The sequence below is a fragment of the Artibeus jamaicensis genome, unplaced genomic scaffold (genome assembly GCF_021234435.1).
Source record: "Artibeus jamaicensis isolate MK-2021 breed Jamaican fruit bat unplaced genomic scaffold, CSHL_Jam_final contig_867, whole genome shotgun sequence".
In the NCBI taxonomy this organism is placed as follows: Eukaryota; Metazoa; Chordata; class Mammalia; order Chiroptera; family Phyllostomidae; genus Artibeus; species Artibeus jamaicensis.
In genome coordinates, this window is record NW_026521995.1 from 8,910,487 (window position 1) to 8,931,166 (window position 20,680).

At 36.9% G+C, this 20,680-nt stretch overlaps 1 protein-coding gene across 1 annotated transcript in view; it reads right to left on the minus strand.

The window, feature by feature from the left end:
* Positions 1-7,427: 7,427 nt before the first annotated feature.
* Positions 7,428-20,680, minus strand: part of ZEB1 (zinc finger E-box binding homeobox 1) — a 175,665-nt gene continuing 162,412 nt past the window's right edge. Inside the window, exons 6-9 of the mRNA XM_037165475.2 lie at positions 19,518-19,623; positions 12,440-14,250; positions 10,183-10,363; positions 7,428-9,968 (exon numbers count right to left, since the gene is read on the minus strand). Coding sequence (XP_037021370.2) covers positions 9,343-9,968; positions 10,183-10,363; positions 12,440-14,250; positions 19,518-19,623 — 2,724 coding nt within the window. The 3' untranslated portion in view covers positions 7,428-9,342. The remainder of the gene's footprint in view (positions 9,969-10,182; positions 10,364-12,439; positions 14,251-19,517; positions 19,624-20,680) is intronic.

Here is a 20,680-nt window from a genome sequence, read left to right on the forward strand (position 1 = left end):
CCCATTTAAATATATTTGTATTTATATTATAATACAGGACTGATCTCAAAGTGTTACGATGAGGATTAGAGTTGAGGTCTATTTCACTTATTCCAGTGTCTGATACAGAGTAAGTCAGACATTATGCCTAAACTTCTGTGTACTACAGAAGGCCTAAGTGCATTTGTGAAGTTCTCCTGTCTAACCCGAATCTGCATCCCATGGTGATAACAGTGTAAATGTAAAGTTATTAAAGTGAGTGAGCATGCACGAAAAATAAATTAATATTAGCTACTAATATTATTACTGGAAATAAGGTTTATGTGCTGAGGAATTTGGCTTTCACTGCATAGGCAGTGGTCAGATATGAATAAAGAGCTGCAATCAGAGCTGCCCTTAAGGACAGTTAGTCAGGCAGCACGTGAAGATGAACAGTCAGGAGAGGAAATCTCTTTATTAAGCACCTACTGTATGCGACACATGCTCAAAACATTTGTACACATTTAATCCTCATGAGGGAGGATGTCAAATATTAAATACAGTTTACAAATGAAGAGAAGTGATTTCTAGCATTCTGAACTTGAAACCTGGGGCTATCTGACTGGAAGAAGCCAGAGGTTTTCTTGTGATAGGAGAAGACTTAATAATAAAGAGATTTGATTGTATAAATGAAGAGAAAGACTCAAATGAAGGAGAAGCATGGGAAAGAAAGGGGGGCCATTTAATTATGGTGTCCTGCGTTGTACTTCTCTGTGTGTGTGTCAGTAACCTGTGGCACACCAAGGTATTTCCACACATGCTTTATCTTTCACAGTACACTCCAAATATAGATAATAACAGCTAACATGCAGTTCCAATGTGTGCCCAGCACTGTTCTAAGTGCCTTTAATGCATGAACTCCATCATCCTTACGGCCTTTTTAAGTGGGTTCCGTGCACATGGTCTCTGTTTTACCCTGGAGGCTCTGACTGTTCGGTGACCCGACCAGGATGACGTTGCTGTCAGTGCATCACTGTGTAAGTTGGACTGTGAACACAACCCTTCAGCCTGCCCTTCACACTAAGCACACGGCCTTGCAGTTCAATTTCAACAAATACTGAGTGCATTAATTAAATGACAGCTATACATTCTGGCAGGTCTTTATTTTTATCCTGCTTTTACCTTGCTAGATGTTTGTGCCTGTAACTAAATAACAGAGCCTATGGTAATCAGAAAAACTAAAACTGTTGTTTTTGGTTTTTATTAGGATGGGGATAGCTGGGGGAGAAGGGGGTTTGGGGTAAGGGCAAGGAAATCGAGAGTCAATGCAAATTAAAAATGTGAGATACCATCTCGCACCCATCAGAAAGGCTATCATTAAAAAATGAAACAAAATAACAAGTGTCGGCAAGGATGTGGGGAAATTGGAACCCTTGTGCCTTGCTGGGAGAATATAAAATTGCGCGACATTGTGGAAGACAGTTTGGTACCTCCTCAAAAACGTCAACATTGAATCACCATGTGACCTGGTGACTCCTCTTCTGTGTGTGCACAACCAATAGAATTGAAAGCAGGACCCAGGCACCAACACGTCGACATTAATAGAAGCATTATTCCCAATAGCCAAAAGTGGGGACACCTGAGTATTCTTTAACAGATGAGTGGATAACCATGATATGGCATATACATACAATGGAATATTATTTGGTTTTAAAAAGGATGGAAATTTTGATATATTCTACAACATGGATAAACCTTGAGGACTTTATGCCAGGTGAAACAAGCCAGACACAAAGGATGAGTACTACATGATTGCACTTATGTGAAGTACCTGGAGTGAACAAATTCACAGAGACAGAAAGTGGAACCGAGGTTAAGACAGGCTGGGGAGACGAGAGGGACTGTATGAGGGTACAAAGTGGGTGTCTGGGATGCTGAAAATGGACAGTGGTGACGGCTGTGCAACATCATGCAGGTGCTTAATGCCACTGAAATGTACACTTAAAATGGTTAAAATGGTAGCTTCTGTGTTGTGTATTTTACCACAATAAAAAGACTATACGAGCCCCCAAATAATAATAATAATAGAATACAGCATTTTCTGGAGACCCAGATAATTTTTTAAAAACCTAACATAATTTTCCTTGACTATGTCTTCCCTGAGGAGATACGTCCCCTCACAACTTCCAGTACCTAGCCAGTTATGGAAATAATGAGTTACTGCAAAGACAGTAGCAACATAACTCAAATATATACGTAAAACACAAAGCCGGTGCTCATTACCTGTTGTTCTGATTTTCTGTTAATTAATAAAGAAGATGAAGGTTAACATCAAAAAGAAGTTTTTATAAACGTGTGCGCATGTGGGGCCATCACACAACCAACCGGTACTTGGCGTATCTGCCTTTGAGATCATCTGTGTTGTTACGTGTGTGCTATTTATTGCTGTGCTATTACATTCTATAGAAACACTGCAATTTGTTTATTCATTCACTGGTTAATAGAAATTTGGCTTATTTCCAGTTTGGCTACGTAACTAAAAGTGCTTATAAACATCATAATACAAGTCTTTGAGTGGACGTATGTTTTCATTTTTCTTGGATAAATACCAAGAAGTGGGATTTCTGGACTGTATGTTAAGTATGTGTTTATAAGACACTGATAACCACTTTCTAAAGCTGTTATACTATCTTAAATTCCCACCAGTGATGCACCCAAGTTTCAGTTGCTCTGTATCCAGGTCAACATTTGGGATTACTGATCATCTTTTTTAAATTTTAGCCATTCTCTTGGGTGTTTAGTGATAGTACGCTGTGGTTTAATTTGCCTTTCTTTAATGATGAATGATGTTGATCCTATTTCCATACGCTTATTTCCTATCTGTGTACCTTCTTTGGTAAAGTTCAAATCTTTTGTTCAATTAAAAACTGCACTGTCATTTTATTGTTGAGTTGTATGAGGTTTTTATCATTAAAAAGGTATATATATATTTTAAACAGTTTGATATACTTCACATATCTTAAAGTTACCCATTTAAAATGTAAAATACCATGGTTTTTAGTATGTTTCAGAGTTTTACAAATATCACCATAATCTAATCTGGAACAGTTTACCCCCTCCCAAAAAAACCCGAAAGCCATCAGCAGTCTCTGATTTGCCTATTATGGAGATTTCATATAATGGAATAATAAAATATGTAGTCTTTTGTGACTAGCTTCTTTTACTTAGTGTAAGGTTTTCAAGGTTGATCCATGTTGTAGCTAGCATGCATCTGTCCTTCATTCCTTTATAATGTCAAATAACATTGCATTGTATGGATATACCACACTTATCTATTCACCAGCTGATTGACATTGGGGTTGTTTCCACTTTTTAGCTACTATAAGTAATGATGCTATAAACATTGTGTACAGGTTGTTGTGTGGACACATTTTCATTTCTCTTGGGAATATATATATATGTTGGCAAATATTTTTTCTCAGTCTGTGTCTTCCCTTATGATTTTCTTAACATATCTCTTGAAGAGCAAGTTTTAAATTTTTTATGAAGGTCAGTGCACAAATTCTTCTTCTATAATGCATTCTCCCTTTTTGTACCTTATCTAGAAGATCTTTGCCTAACCCAAGATCACAAATAATTTTTCACATTTTCTTCTAGATGATTTATAATTTTAGCTTGTATGTAGGTCTAAAATCTATTTTAAAACAACTTCTGTATAAGGTGTAAGGTAGGGATCAAGTCTGTTTTTCTGCATATGGATGTCTAAGATAAGCAGTATGTATTGAAAAGATGTTTCACCATTGGATTATCTTGGCACCCTTGGCAAAAATGAATTGGCTATGAAAATGTGGGACTTTTCTCAACTCTATTTTTTAAAAAAATTGTTTATTTATTTTTACGAAGAAGGATGGGGAGAAAGAGGGAGAGAAACATCAATGTGTGGTTGCCTCTCACATGCCCCCTACAGCAACCCAGGCATGTGCCCTGACTGGGAATTGAACTGGCAATCCTTTGGTTCACAGGCCGTTGCTCAATTCACTAAGCCACACCGGCCAGGGCTCAACTCTTTCCCTGCTCTACATTTCTATTCCCATGCCAGTACAATTCTGTATTGTCTACTGTAATTTTACAGTGACTCTAGAAATCAGGTAGTGAAAATCCTCCAACTTTATTCTTCCTTTCAAAATTGTTTTTGCCCACTTGAAGTATAGCACATTTCCATATAAATGTAGTATAAGCCTGTCAATTTCTACAATTACGTGGCTGGAATTTTCATTAGAATTTTAATCAGTCATTAAAGTTGAGGAATATCGACACAGTAATGATATCGAATCTTCTGATCCATAACATGGACTATCCATTTTCTTTGCATCTTTAATTTTTCAGCAATGTTTTGTAGTTGTCAGTACAGGTTTTGCACATATTTTCCTAAATATTCTGTATTTTTAATGGTACTATTTTTAAACTTAAATTTTCATTTCTTATCACTACTATATAACATGATTTCTGTATAATGACCTTGTATCCTTGTTTTCTACATATCTACCCAGGCTGTCTGCAAATACAGTTTTACTCTCCCATCCTCATTTGTATGCTCTTCTTCTTGTTGTCACGCCACACCTGGTGGGACAACCCAATGAGATAAAATCACAATGTTCGATAAAAGTGAGAGCAGACATTCTTGCCTTTTTCATAACTTTAGGAGAAAAGCATGTATTTTTTCACAATATTGATATTAACTATTGGGGTTTTGTAGATGTCTTTTATGAAATTCAAGAAATGCCCTTCTATTCATAGACTGCTAATAATTTTATGACTTGTTGAATTTTATCAGATGCTTCTTCAATACCTATTGAAACAATCACACAATTTTTCTCTTTGGCCTGTAAATATGATGCATTACTTTGATTTCTGAAAGCCAAATATTGAAATCCTGGGATAAATCCCACTTGCTCATGATATATTTTCCTCTTGATACATGGTTCAAATTGATTTCCTAATGTTTTGTTAAGGATTGTGCATCTATATTCACGGGGGATATTGATGTGTAGTTTTGTTTCTAATAATGTCATTACCTGGCTTTGCTATCAAGTTAATGTTGGCTTTACAGACTAAGGTGGGAAGTGTTTTCTCCTCTTCTGTTTTCTGGATGGGTTTGTGTAGTATTGGTATATATCTTCCTTAAATGTTTGGTAGAATTCACCATTGGAGACATCTGGGCTGGGAGTTTTCTTTGAGGTAGGATTTTCAACTGGAAATTTCATCTCTTTAACTATTCAGGTTATCCATTTCTTCTTTAATGAGTTTTTGTATTTTGGGTCTTTCAAAAAATGTATCATTTTCATCAAAGCTGTCCATTTCATTGGCATACAATTCATGGTATTTTCTTTTTATCCTGGTATCTGTAGGGTCTCTAAGGATGTCTCCTCTCCCATTCTTGACATTGGTAATCTGTATTCTTGTTTTTCTTTGTTCTATTTGGCTAGAGGTTTATCAATTTTTTAAATCTTTTCAGAGTCAGGTTCTGATTTCATTGATTTACTTGTTTTTCTGTTTCCTATGCTATTGATTTGTCTTTTATCATTGAATTCCCTCTGCTGGGTTTGGGTTTAATTTTATTCTCTTTCTAGTTTCTTAAATGGAAGTTTAGATGATTAAACCCTCTATTGTTTCCAATATAAGCATTTCATGTTATAGTTTTTTATATTCACTGTTTTTGCTGCACTCAAGTTTTAATATGTTGCATTTTCATCTAGTTCATATTTCATAATTATAATTTCTACCCACATTTAAAATGTTGTCAAGTACTAATAATTTGGGGGGATTTCCAGATAAATTTCTTATTAATTTCTAGTTTGTTTTGTATTCAGAGAAAACACTTGGCCATTCTTTTGAGTTTGAAAGTTGTTTTACGGACTGTATTTTTTCTCTTCACGAACACCCCACGTGTTGTTGGGGAAAAGGTGTTGAACCAACATATGTTCACCAGAGCAGAGGAGCTCCCACCATTTTTTAAGGTTCAGAGACAAAGTCTATATTGTGATTGTCCTAATACATCCTCCCATCGATCTTAAGAAATCTGTCCTAAGTTCATATTTTCAAGGCAAATCTTTTAATTCAAATTTTTTTCTTGTTCGAGTACAGTTGTCTCCATTCCCCCCACCGTTCCTCCTTCCCCACCCACCCCAGCCTCCCACTCACTTTGTCCATGTGTCAAGGCAAAGCTTGTTTGCACACTGAAAAATCTCATGCTGTCCCTGTTCTTTTCACCACTTTATGAAATGTATATTGGTCTTGCTGACATTTTCTTACAGTCTTTAAGTACAGGCTTGAGTTTAAATGTAGATAGTGTAAGCTGTTCTCACGTGAGAAGTGACACAGGCCAGTAAAGAGCGTGGATCTTAGAGTCAGACAGACCTGGGTTCCAGTCCTTATTCTGCTGCTTAAATTGTATGTGTTCATGGGCACATGGTCGTTAAATTTTGTAAGGCTTTTGTGAAAATTAATTTTGGTAACAGCAGTGAAGCACCTCTGTATGGCACAAGTAAATAACATACGGCGCTCTTGTTGTTATGCAGTTTGAGGGGAATACAAGGAAGTGTTCGCACATTTTACTTTTCAAGACTTTCCTAATAATGCCGAGATTCCTATATCAACCATTTATCCAAATGTATCAAGCACTGCCTTCTTTGAGCTTACTGCAGTGATTACAGTATGAATGACTCCTAAGAAGGGTTATTTATTCTCACTTCCTAATCCTGTACAATGATTTTGTTTATTGGATAGCTGTTCTCAGTGACGGAAGAAAAGAAGAAACCCGAAACCTGGGCTAACAGGCACCTAGGAGTGTGAGGCTATAAAAAGGGAACTGGGTCCTAAAATAAGAGCCTGTTGGGATTGGACTGTCACTTCTACGGGAGGCAGTCATAGCTACAGGCCCCAAACGCCTGTGTCACGTACCATGAAGTTAAACACCAGAAATAACCATTAGAACTGTGTGGCAACAGAAAAAGAAGGTGTCATTTAGAGTTTGTCTCTTTTGTCTAGTGTTTAATAGAACCTGAATAAGAAAATTATTCAATTATTACAATCATTTAACATACATATTCTCAGATTAAAAGCTGACGAGCAGTAAAAACAGAGCTATGATGAGAACTTAGGTAGAAGGAGCTGTGGGGGTGCAGCAGAAGGGTGTCCTGAACCCAGGCTTCCCTGGAGCAACCTGAAGGTCAAGAGTTAAGGGTTTTAGGAAGAGGCAGCAACCTCTGAGGGGGCCTTTTAGCTGTCAACACTGACCTTTTCAGAAACAGCCCCAGGAAAATCCATAATTTAGTGATGAATGCCTGAAACATTTAGTTTGTACTCAAACGCAGCCCAGTATAAATTAAGTGTAGGATGACATCGCTAATACCCCATTCAAAGAGAGTTTTCCAAAGATAATCTTGTAAGGATTAAAAGATGACAGCAGGTCAGGCTTGTTGATGCATTTTATTGTGAGATGGGGAGTCTGGTAAAAAACTAGAAAATGACCACGGTGTAACAAGGAACTTAAAAATGAAGAGTCGGATTTGTAACTTACATACATGAATACAGGAACAAATTGGCACAAAATGTTAAACATTGTTCCCAACACTGTTTATATAAGGTTATCCTAATTTGGCTTACTAAGGAAATGAGAATTTTATGGTTAGGCTAATCTCTTAATAAAACCGCAGAGCATCATGCTATTAGTCACACAGTGAATTTCAAAATTTAAGAGTTTTATATTAAAAACCGGGTAAAGGTAAAATGACTTGATTGTAGTTGTAAAACTAATACATTCCCATTTAAATTCTGTTCTACAGTCCCAAGGCAAGTATAAATGTTAACATAACACTGTTAAATCAAATCTCAATGCAAAGGACCAACTGCATCTCTACTTTAAATCTTATCAACTTTCCAAATTTTCATACTAAAATATATTATTGTATTAATACAAACTACAGTATTATACACTACACTGTGTAATAAATAAAGAAATATAAAAATAAGACACATAAATATAAAAGTTTTCTAAAACTAAAAGTACATATGTCAGTAAGAAGGGTATTAATACTGCCAGATTTGAAGACATACAGTACAAAAATGTTGCACAGATCTATAAACTAAAAGAAATAAAATAATACTGATAGGTAAAAAATCAGCTAATGTTGTTAATAAACTGGGTCCATAATAACTAACATTTGGAAACAGTTATGAGCCAAATAACAATGGCATGTCCATGTAAGAAATGCAAGTACATGGATAAAGCAGATTAGAAAATTTCCCTTTCATTTCTGTAGAGAAATTCTGAAAGTCAATTAACGCAAAATGAATACTGAGGAATTAAAAGATGAAATATCCCAGTGTTTCGGTTTCTCTGACAGAGTCAGTGGTTTTAAGTTTCATTTTGGAATTTTGATAAAACAAACAAATCAACAAATGCTAGTTATTGTAGGCCACACACTGAATGATGGCGGGTTAGAGCCTTGAAAATACTGATAAATGGCACTTACAGCACACAGGTCTTGCTTAAGGCCAAAGGAGATACAAAGCTTCATATCATATCCTTCATATTTGTTACTACATACTCAAACACGATTACAAACACTGATTCCGACAAGTCTGCTGTCCTCACAGTATTAACACTGTTAGTCCCTGCAGTCAGAACGCAAAGACGATCTTTTGAACTCCATTTTAAACCACATGAGTAAGGAACTTCAGTTCTATCGGCTGCTTTCTTAAGGCTAACAATACACTTTAAATGAGAATACACTCTACTCTGAAATCTAAATATTAGAAATTACTACCTTCTAAACTGAATTTATAAAAGGTAGTTAGCACGATTTGGAACTGCAATATACTTCTCTGTGAAGGGAATTTTGTAGTGCAGAAGTTCTCACATTGTAAAAAAAAACATAGTAAAATACTGAAGTGGATTTAGCATATGTTTACCAATAAAAAATTATAAAATGTCTCCCAATTGTACAGCTTAAAAATAAACCAACATAAGAGTGATAATTAATACTGATAAAATGAAACAATGCCAGATGTTTAATCAGTTTTCTTTAACCTGTTACATCTTTGCTTCGGAGTCATTAAAGTTTTCTAATCTGCTTCACGTTACAAACTTGTTCCTAACTTTGAAAAACGCACGAAAAATTACTAGGTCTGAGGTTCAGGCACACCTGGATTTTTTTGTGTTTTTTTCTTTTTTTTTGTATTTTGCATTTTTTAAAATTTTTACTTTACACAGTAGTGAACAGAAATCACAGTATACAGATTACTGTGTTTCCATGAAAAGCATGTATAATATAGAACAAACTTCATTACCAATTAGAATTTATTTTCCTTCTAGAAAAACTATTAGGCTTCATTTGTTTTTTGTTCAGACACTTGCTCACTATTCTGGCTTCCTTTTTGTTCTAAGCTGCTCACTTGATTTACAGCTCCATCATCCTTCATGGCACCTTTAGTTTTTGTTCCTTCTCCCTCATTCTCTGCCTCCTCTCCTTCCTCCTCTTCCTCCTCTTCCTCCTCCTCCTCTTCCATCTCTACTTCTTCCTCCTCCTCCTCCTCCACTTGTGGTTTTTCACATTCTTTCTCTTCCTGTAGTTCTTCCATCTCTTTATCCTCCTCCTCCTCCTCCTCCTCCTCTTCTTTTTCACTGTCTTCATCCTCTTCCCTTGTCAAACTCTCTCTATCATCTGAGTCGACCTGTGAGGGAGATGCCCTCGCACCCACATGCTCGCTGGTCAGGACCTCCGGCCCTGCCTCTTCCTGCTCCACGCTATCACGTTCCTCTGCTTCTCTCTTGCAGTAGGAGTAGCGGTGATTCATGTGTTGAGAATAAGACCCAGAGTGGGAGAAACGCTTTCCGCATTTGTCACATTGATAGGGCTTTTCTCCAGAATGTAACCGCATATGTTCAATCAAATGATGTTTGTGTTTAAATGCCTTTTTACAGATTCCACACTCGTGAGGCCTTTTTCCTGCCAAAAAAGAAAGAAAGAAAGAAGAAAGAAAGAAAGAAAGAAAGAAAGAAAGAAAGAAAGAAAGAAAGAAAGAAAGAAAGAAAGAAAGAAAGAAAGAAGACACTATTAAATAAAAGAGTGGTTTTAAGCAAATATAACTTAGGAGGGCAATACAGGTTGTAGGAAGGACTACAGAGTCAATTTTCAAAAACTGTCAGGGTCATCAACATACCTGTGTGTTCATATTTATGTCTCAGTAATGAGCTACTCTTTTGGAATATCTTATCACACAAATCACAAGCATACATTCCATTTTCTGTCTTCCTCATTTTCTTTTTGGGTGGTGTGGAATCAGAGTCATTCTGATCCTCTACATTTGATACTCCTTCTGAGCTAGTGTCCTGTCTTTCATCCTGCAGGAAACAAAGGAGTAAGAAAATTAAATTGAAATTTAAAAGATAAACAAGAAACACAAATAAAAGTGTGGACAAAGGCTCATCACTGCGTATGGTTCTGACAGCGGGGCTACAAGAGAAGCAGAGGCTGATGCAGACCACAGGGAGGCTGGGGGCAAACAGTCACAACGGAAACAAAAACACAGGGTTGGCTGGCACTGAAAGGAAAAGGCACCAAAAAGAAAAAATGTGAAAATGTGTGATAATAAACGTACTTAGTTCCTTGTGAATCACTACTTCGTGAAAACTTAACAGTTTATTTAATAATCACTAGATTCTAACTGCATCCTTGACCTTCGTTTTTTCATTCTGGCTTTCACTGGGCAAAAATTAAGATTTTATTTTTAAAAGGTGGGCTTCAAATTGTACCTTCCAGAGCTTCAGAGTCCTGTGAACTAACCTCTTTGGTCTCCTTGAAAGGAGAGTGGTATACTCCATCATTTTTCTAAGGAGCAAGATGGAAATACAATGCAGGAGGGCCTCCGTTTTTAAACAAGAATTCTTGTTAGTTAAAATGAACCTTTAGAATTTCAGCGGAATTACAACATCTCAGGCCACCTCAGGGAGATAATTTCTGGCAGGAGGCCCTCAAGCAGGCAGGCTAATCCTGCAGGGAGTATGTGGTGCGTAGTGGGACTGGGTCCCCTACGATCCTCGCATCCTTTCTAAAGTCTTTCATTCTGTTGCCTCTAAACCTACATATTTTCTAAAGTTTAAAGGTTTCCCACATTTCTTATGGCTTTGTAAGGTAGGAGAGGTGCAGCCCTCTCTGTCCAGGTCATTTCTGAGCTGCCAGTGGGTGCTAAGTAAGCTGACTTCACTGTCACTGCTATTTGATCTAGTCATAATCAAGTGAAAGGTCAGTGGCTCCTCCTTTATGATTCAAAGGTGTGCATGGTGCTCTATACACACAAAACTTAGACGGATTCACCTATTATGTTATAAATTTTTTTCCAAGAGGCATCGCCATTACGGAAAACTCAACTGTTAGAAATATCTAAGGGGGAAAAACATAAATCACAATTGAACAGGATGCTGTAGTTATTTTAGCTGTACCTACTTATAGCCAATATTTGGGTAAAGGATCAAATCATTTGATTCAATGAAAACTGATGGGGGGGGGAAGTAGAGAGACATCAAAGTTAGCGGCAGAAAAAGCACAGACAATGAGACACAACAATTGCACAAACCGTTTCTATTCAGAACTCTCATGAATTCTGGGAAAATGCATTTACTGATTCACAACTATATTTCCTCATATATATTAACTATTACTGAACATTGTTAGTTTGCAGCTCATAAAATGATCAGTAAATTCACTTTGTGTACTTAATTCTTATTTAATTAAAGCCTTTTATAAACAAAGGTATTAATTAACAAATAAAAAGTGATAGCTAAGTTTGCCTGGTGTGAAATGTCTGTGAATGGGAACATATTTTCATTTATTAATGATCATAATCAAGGCAGAAATTATTATAAAAACAGAAATCCAATTAGTTTGTATTCCAATTTTTCTTTTCTGTCTCTAGCTTCAAAAAGTCAACTCTTACCCTGGCTGCTGTGGTGCAGTTGGTTGGAGCATCACCCCACAAACCTAAAGGTTCAATTCCTGGCCAGAGCACATACATAGGTCGTGGGTTTGGTCCCCGGTGGGGCACCTGTGACAGGCAACTGACTGATGCCTCCCTCACACTGATGTCTGATGTTTCTCTCCCTCTCTCTCCCTCTCCTCCCCTTGCTCTAAAAATCAATGAGCATGTCCTTAGGGAAAAAAAGTGAAGTCTTTAGCTGAGACTTGTCAATCACTTTTCACACTAGAATAACACTTTAAACTTTAGTTGATAACTATACCTTGGATTAGGAAACAACTTAAGACATGAAGCTACAAAAGTTAAGGCAAACATTCATCTATTCACTTTCAAAATGAGCAGTTTGTAACACATGCTTGGCTCTACAGAAAAATTCATTGAAATAAGTCAAACTAGATTTTACTAAACAGGTTCAAGATAGGAGGAGCCTTTTTTTTTTTTTTACCTGATTTCCATTTGGCTGGATCACTTTCAAGGGTGGTTCCTGGACTGCAGGGCTGACTGTAGTTGAGTATGTGTAAGCCACCTGGGGAATCAAAATAGTCTGCTTATTGGCAGCTAGTGCTCGCAAGCATGGAACACTGTTCTGGTCGGCAATGGCCACGATTGTGGGTAACTGGGCAGTGACTGTAGGTATAGCAATGTTTATGGGGTTGGCACTTGGTGGGATTACATTTACAACTGGTTCTGAGTCTGTAACACAACTGTCCTTTTGTGGCTCCTTTTTTGCGCAAGACAAGTTCAAAGGTTCTTCCTGGACAGAATAAACACTGTTCTGGTAAACACTAGTGATAGTTGACCTTTCCAATAATTCTCCCTGTTGCTTTGGTAGTGAAAGATCAAGAGGTTCTACTTGTGGCTCTTCTTGTGCACCTTCTGCTGTGTACAAGTAACCCTGTGTATTTCTGGATGAAGAAAGATTTAGAGGTGATGGGGAGGATGTAATACTTCTGGAACCATTGACGGTTGATCCTACTGGTAAAACTGGGGAGTTAGTTATCTTCAGAGGACTTTGTAGATTTATTGTGCTGTCCTGGGAATCATTTGCATTTGTAGATTGAGACTGATCATCGTTCTTTGCAGAGAGATTTACTTTGCCTGGTTCAGGAGAAGACGGTTCAGAAGACTGCACTGAAATCTGTCCAGCTTGCATCTTTTCAAACCACTTTTTTACTACATCCAGTGGTAGGTTTACTGAGTCAGCAATTTTTGAGAGCTCTTCTGCACTGGGTTGTGCATTCAAAGCGTAATATGCTTTCAGAAGAGACAAGAGGTTCTTTAACGGTGGCTGACTGGGAGACAAATTGCCATCTCCGGAACCTGATGAAGCAGAGGACTCGGGCTTCTCAGCTTCGGGTGCAGGGAGTGGAGGAGGCTGAGCAGGCCGATTCAGGTTATAGTGCTTTAATTCTGGAAGTGCATTAATATCTCCTGGACAATCGTCACACAGAAGGCAAGTGCTATCATTCACTCCTCCTTCAAAGCTTTTATCCTTCTCAGATTTAACAGTAAGATCTTCTGGCAACTTTTCGATTTTGCAACTGTTTGTTGGAATTGGATTTTCTTTTTTTAAATTTTGAGGAACAACTTGAAGTTGGCTAGGTTGTTCAAGACTGTAGTTAATGATAATTTTGGTTGTTCCATCTTGATCAACCAAAGGAAGACTGATGGCTGAAATAACAGAATGGCCACCTTGCTGTATGGATGAAGCACTGATTGTTTCTTGTTCTTTGGATGCAAGATTGGCTTGATTATTCTCCAAAACTTGCCTTATTACATTACCATCTACTGCCACTTTAAGTACATTCTGAATATCACTTAAATTGATACTTATGGGAGACACCAAACCAACTGTTGGCAGAACAACAGCTTGCACCACACCCTGAGGAGAACTGGTTGCCTGTAATGGGCCACCACCACTAAACACCCCATTTTGTAAGGGGGTTGAACAGTTGATTCCTGAAGCAACCACTATGGGTTTGAATTCATAATCCACAGGTTCGGTTTTAATTTGGTTTACGGAAAGTTGTTCCTGAAGGGGTTTATTCTCCATCTTTTGCCGTATCTGTGGTCTTGTGGGGCTGCCTGGCGATGCTGAAAGAGAGGGCGAGGAACACTGAGACGTCTTGAGTCCTGCTCTTGGTCGCCCGTTCACAGGCATCAAGCTGATGCATTTCTTACTGCTTATGTGTGAGCTATAGGAACCAGAATGGGAAAAACGTTTCTTGCAGTTTGGGCATTCATATGGCTTCTCTCCTAAACAACAACAAAATATATATATTTATAAATGTGTATGTATGCACATTTTCCTAAAACAAGAAAGAGATTACCATGTATGTTTGTGATACAATTTTACTTAGAATCACCATTTTAAGTTCAAAAGCTACATAAATGTTATAAACACTAGTAAAACACTGAACTAATAAGGGAATCTGCTCAACATATGTGTGCAATATTTCTGCTAACCTTTAAAACTTCAAATCATTCTCATATACCCAAAATACGTTAAATTCTACTCTTTTAGATATTTTTTCTTATCCTGTTCCACCAATGTATGTAATTTTCTGTATTTCAATTTACTTAATAACCACCTACAGGAGAAATTAATATTAGGGGAAAGAAAAGTAAGTGAAATATTCCATAAGACTTAACAAGTATGAATATCTCTAATTACATGAATCACGTAGAAATCTCTTTCCCATACATATAAAGTTTCCTTGAAAAGATACTTCTCAATGGTAATAAAACATTAAATATAAAATACTTCTGTAAGCCTCGATTAAACTGGATGTGTGTACTCTGGAAGACATAAGGCAGTGTTCTAGTGGGTATGCAAAGCATCTTGGAATTTCAATTTTAGTTACAGTAGTTATGGTAACTTAAAATATTATTTTTATATTAAAACATATACTATGTTGCACAAATGTAACATTTGTGTGAATTGTTAGGAAAAACCCACAATGTCAAAGAAGCTTCTTGTTTGTAGAGGTCTCCTTTCAAGTTGCTTCCCTAGACCTGCCAGGGGTACAAGGCATTTATTATTCTTGGCCGTTAGAGATACTTTGCTAGAAAATATTCAGAAGTTCTGAGCTGAATGGAATATTTCATACAACCCTAATTTTTCACATTTAATTTATAGTTATAATTCATTAATTTATAAGTTAAAGGTTACAGACCATCAGTTTCAGAAATAAGAAACTTCTGGGGTTTGTGTGCCATTTATCCCTTGCATTTATTACAGTGTTCACAGGTCACAAAGACACACATTAAACCTGTTTTTAGATTAATGAATGGCTAACTATAGAATTATAAAATGGATTGATGCTGATTTATCCACTCAATATTAAAATAAAACTTTCTCTCCCTCTTTCAAGAATTAAAATAAAAGCAGTGAGAAAGGCAATGTAAGTTCTCCTAGTTATATGACTTCAATGTTGTAAAGTTTTAAAAAGTGAGCTATGCTTTTCAGAAATCTGATTACTTAAAGAATCAGATAATAGAACTGAAAGGTACCTAAGAAGTCCCCTAGCATAGCCTCCTTCTCAATGAAGAGTTCATTTTATATCATCTTTGACAGTGGCTATTTTCTGCTGAAACTTCTTTATTAAGAGGAGGTTACTGCTGCCGGGCAACTCTGAAGACGGTCTGGTGTGGTCCTGCTGAGGACCAGGGATTTGGGGTCAGATCTTGGGTCTGTCACATACTATTTTCTTAACCTTTCTGAGCCTCAGCATTTTTGGTGTGTAAATAAATGTAGATATAACAAGTCAGTGAATTGACTTGGTATAGCAGTTATATGACAAAACCCAGTGAAACTCAGTGTACTCTTAGCAAATACTAGTGATTCTTTAAAAAATCATTTCTATTGAGATACAGGTTCAGTTGGCTTGGTATAATGCTCACATACTTCCCTGTGCTAGTTCACCCTTCTGATGCTGCATAGAACAAGCCTGACTGCTCTTCCGCAAGCCAGACTTTCAAACAATGAAGTGTTGCCATGTGCAGCCTTGAACTACCCTTGTGTGGGTTAAACCTACCAGGGGCCTTCAAACACTCATGGGCCACGGTGTTTAGAACTCTCACCCACTTGCTAACTCACCTCTAGAAATTCTTTAATTTATCAACATCTTTCCAATATGATGCCTGAAATGTGATTCAATGCTCAAAAGCACCAGATAAAAATTTCTGGGAGTGAGGAAACAAGGGGTATGGTCTAACATATCTCTATTTTACCATTTTTAATGATCTGATAACATTTTTAGATGAGCTATATGTTCCCTTACTCTCTTGACCCTCTTGCTCACTAGGAAAATAGGCATGTATATATAGATTATTCTTAGTTTTACAAATAGGGAAGTAGAGAAGCACAATGTGTAAGGCAAAGGCTTTGGAGTAAGAATGTCTACATTAGAGAACAGCTTCGCCACACATTAACTGAATGGCCATGAACAGTTAAGTAAGCTCTCTGAGACTCCATTAGGAGGAGATAGTAGCATCTACCTTACAGAGTTACTGTGAGGACTGTATGAGTTAATGCACACAAACAACTAGAATGTGGCTGTTACCTGGTGGTGTTCAACGCATGCTAGTTATCATCATTGTTACTGTTGAGAATTACTGCCAAAGTCACTAGGTGTATTAGAAAGCTCCTGCTTTTTAACTTCATAGCTTTATGGTGTATAGCTAAAGAACAACACTTAATTTATCTATTTAGGTTAGTGTTTGCAACTACTAAATCCTGGAGGTGACCATCAGGAAGTTGGGTTGCTCAAAGTTAAAGGTACTATGGATACTGAGTTATTTTTTTCAGTGGCTGAGGTGGGTGTTTGGTTGCAACTGATGCAAGTATTTATTTGCCAGACTAAAATTGCTAAAGGCCATGGAGCAAACCTATGTTATTTTCTGGAGAGCATCCTAGCCTATGCAGGTGCTATTTTGTCTCACCTCTGAGTGGAGGAGTGGTGGCCTCCTCCTCACAGCTCAGGTCCCACATGCAGAGTTCAAATGATGGCTGACACAGGACTCTGCAGAGGGCTCACTTTATGGGTGTCAGAAGATAGCAACAATCAGTATAATTTTAGTGAGTATAATTGAGGACCTTGATCCTTAATACCTTTTAAAAACTCAACTGAGGAAAAAAAACTACAGAGGTTTACTGAAGGACATGCAGTCATCCATTTGCTTTTAGCCCTGTCTCTGGTGAAGAACCACTTTTTATTTTCTTTTTTTTTTTTGTTTTAAGTTTCCAAACTACTGTGGATGAATATCGTGTAAAACAGAATGAAACTGTTACAGTATTGTCTTGATGTGTAACAGTTTCTAAATGCTTCCTCTCAATTTCTGTATTAAAAGAACTGGTAACAACTAGCTTGCAGACTGCTACCACTCCCGGGATAAAACTGAGTACCCTGTTCAACCTCCTCCGGTGGAATAAAACAGGCCATCAGAGCGTTGTGGACTTGGTTGTTCAAGTAGTCACCCTGGGGAAACGCTTTTTCCTAATTGCACTTGGTGAAATATCACTGGACTCTGTTGAAGAATCTTATTTTAAAAAAGAAAACCCTATCGAGTTCTCCACTGTACTAAGTATATTTCTGAGGGTGATATAAATTGTATTTTGCTCTTTCTTCTTTATGATGCTTCAAAGAACAAGTTTCTCTATAGACTCAGTATCAGGAAAGGTGTACTTTTCCAGCAACGGATTTCTTTTACTCACTCACACGGATTACAATTGCAGTTTTCTTACTTCCTAAACCTTAACAGTCTAATTTGTGGTCCATTTCCAGGATATGCAAGGGATTTTATAATATTCATTTTTTCACATTTAATTCAGACCTGTTCTACCTTCTTAACTTTATTTTCCTTATATATTTTAAGTTAAAGTTTCTTGCTGTATTAAAGGTCTACAAGCCTCATATTAAATGATTTTAAGAACAAGACAGATGTAAACATGTAATGAACGGACAGTACAGAGCTCTGTGTTCCATGACGTGGCCAAAATCCACATTAGCTTTTAAAGCAGCAGCAGCATACTGTTAGCTTAGATGAAGCTCATGACCATCCAAACTCCTAATACTTTTCTGTAAATACTGCCAACAGCAGCTCCCTGCTCCCTATTTGACTGAGACTGACTGCTGACTATCAGTAAAGGATGCTGTGACTACATTTCAACTGGCTCCTAGGTCTGTATGCTAGTCTTTGGTATAACCCATGTCTCCCAACTTGTACCATCAAAGATCTGATAAATTCTGCTACCCAACTGAAATAGAGCCATATGACATTCCCTTTGTACATGAAACTTACTCCAAGCTTTATTTTCCTTCCTGTACTCCATTTTAACATTTTAAAAAGCTCTCCCACATAGCTGTAACTATCAAAAAATCCAAATCATCTCTGGTAGGAGGGGAGCTTATGAAAAATGTATTATGGATGAAAACAAGATCTAAGAAAGGGGATTCTGTGGCAAAAGACTACTTACTGCTTCCCAGAAACATTAATGTGTGAAAATAAGTAAATGTTTTTGTAAAAATCTTGGTTTGAGACTTTTTTAAATGATAACTTTTACATTATTTAACCCTCAATGAGCAATACAGTAAAACTTCAAGAACCTATGAAGTTCCAAAATAAATTACAGGTATCACAAACTGCCCGTCACAAAGCCAAGCAACTGAACTCTTATAGTAGAATAATGTTTATATAACTGTTAATACAGTAATTTCCATAAAACATGCAACGTGCAGATTCCACAATTTCCCATTTGTTAGGTAATATTTTTATTAAAATTATTTAAATCTAAAATAGCGTATCGAAATTCATCAGGCAATGAACAGATTTCACAGAGCAATGTGGGGTGCTAAGTTTCCTCGATAGCTTTTGTTCAAGTACAGCCTCTGAAGAAATGTAAATATAGCTATCTTTGTTTTTAGGTTTCTAAAAAAGATCTGATATCTTTACCATATAATAATATCCACTTTGTAAATAATGACTGAGAAAAGGATGTGGAATAGAAAGGTGAAATGATGGGAGACCCACTTTTTTTCAATTCTCCTCAATACTGCCGGTCCCCTTCTCCTCAGGCTCCTCCCACACTGACTCCCCACCACCCTTCGGCATTTCCTATCTGGAGCCCCATTTATACTTCTCTCTTGTAAAGAATGTCTTCATCCCATTTCCTTGCACAAACTGTGCCTCTACACTCTTTGTTGTTATGTTATTAACTGTGCACGAGAGGCCATGAAATTAACATCCATCAGAAAATACACATGTTTGTAGGCTGTACTTCCAATTAAGACATGTTATAATCTGATAAGGAAATTTTGTGAGTTGTATTACTCCAGCTTGATATACCTTAGTCAAAGATTAAAATTCCAATAAAATATCATTTATAAACAGAAAATTTCTCTAGATTCATCGGTATTCTAAAAGAAAAACTAGGCATTTCTAATCCTGTGTAGATCACATTATAATATTTATTTCCATGTATGTCATAGTATTTAAAGTTTAGAAGGAGAGCAAATACTTACCACTGTGGATTCTTAAGTGCTCTTTTAGATGGTGTTTGTACTTGAAAGCTTTTCCACATTCAGTGCACTTGAATTTACGATTGCCCCCAGACTGTGTCACATGTCTCTGCAACAAAGAATTGGTATTTTATTTGTAACATGAAAAAAAAAAAGCTTTGGATATAAAGAACATCCAATCTGCTAAAAGTAATGCTTTGGTGATTATTTTGTTTCGTAAAGGCCTCAAATTATAGTAGTCACAAAAATCTAACACTTGCAATATTACCAAAAAGGAGGGTGATAGTGGAAACATAATTTTGACATAGAGAAAAATCTCCACTTTCTAAGAATTTAAAGTATCAGAATCATACTTTATTATGCAATACATACACACATACACACGGAACTGGAGATTACTTCATTTGCACTCCAATTTATAGATAAAGAAATTGAGGTCAAGAACACTCAGTAATCTGTCCAAAGCAGTTACTCAACAGAAAACCAAGGTCTCTTGAATAGGAGAAAAGGCCAAGTTTTTTCCAGTATTTTATCCTGTCTCTTATATGTTTGATATTTCTAAAATGTACTGTAATCTGATGATCAAAAAATATGTCTATCTTTTCCAGACAAATATGGATCATTATAATAGCTTTCTGTCTCATTTATCAAATCTCCACTTTTATATATTTCAAATATATTCTATACCCTTGATCTTAGAAAAACGCTGCTTGAATTGAATCAAATCCTACTCATAAACCTCCAAGGGATTCCATCAACTCTTGAATGCAAATTCTGAGTCTACACATTCCAAGTTCACAGCCCCTGAGTTTTCAGGCTTATTCCTCACTAGTTCTCCAGAAGTCCCCGCCTCAGCCATTTAGTGAGTCTGTTTTTTCTTTGTTTGTTTTTTTGCACATACCTTGCTCTTCTTTCTTTCCTTGCTTTGGTTTATACTATTCCATGTTCCTTGGCCGTGTTTCCCTTTAACTATAACTTTTAAGATTCAACCTTCCTTCCAAGGGCTTCACTCAAGCACTACTTGCCTCTTGCTCACTCTAACAGGAATCTCCCTCTTTTGTCCTTCATGTGCAAGAAAAGAGAATCTGTACTTACTATGTACCAGGCATGATTTCATCTAAACCCATGGCTTTAAATATTAAATATATGGTGACAATTCCCAAATT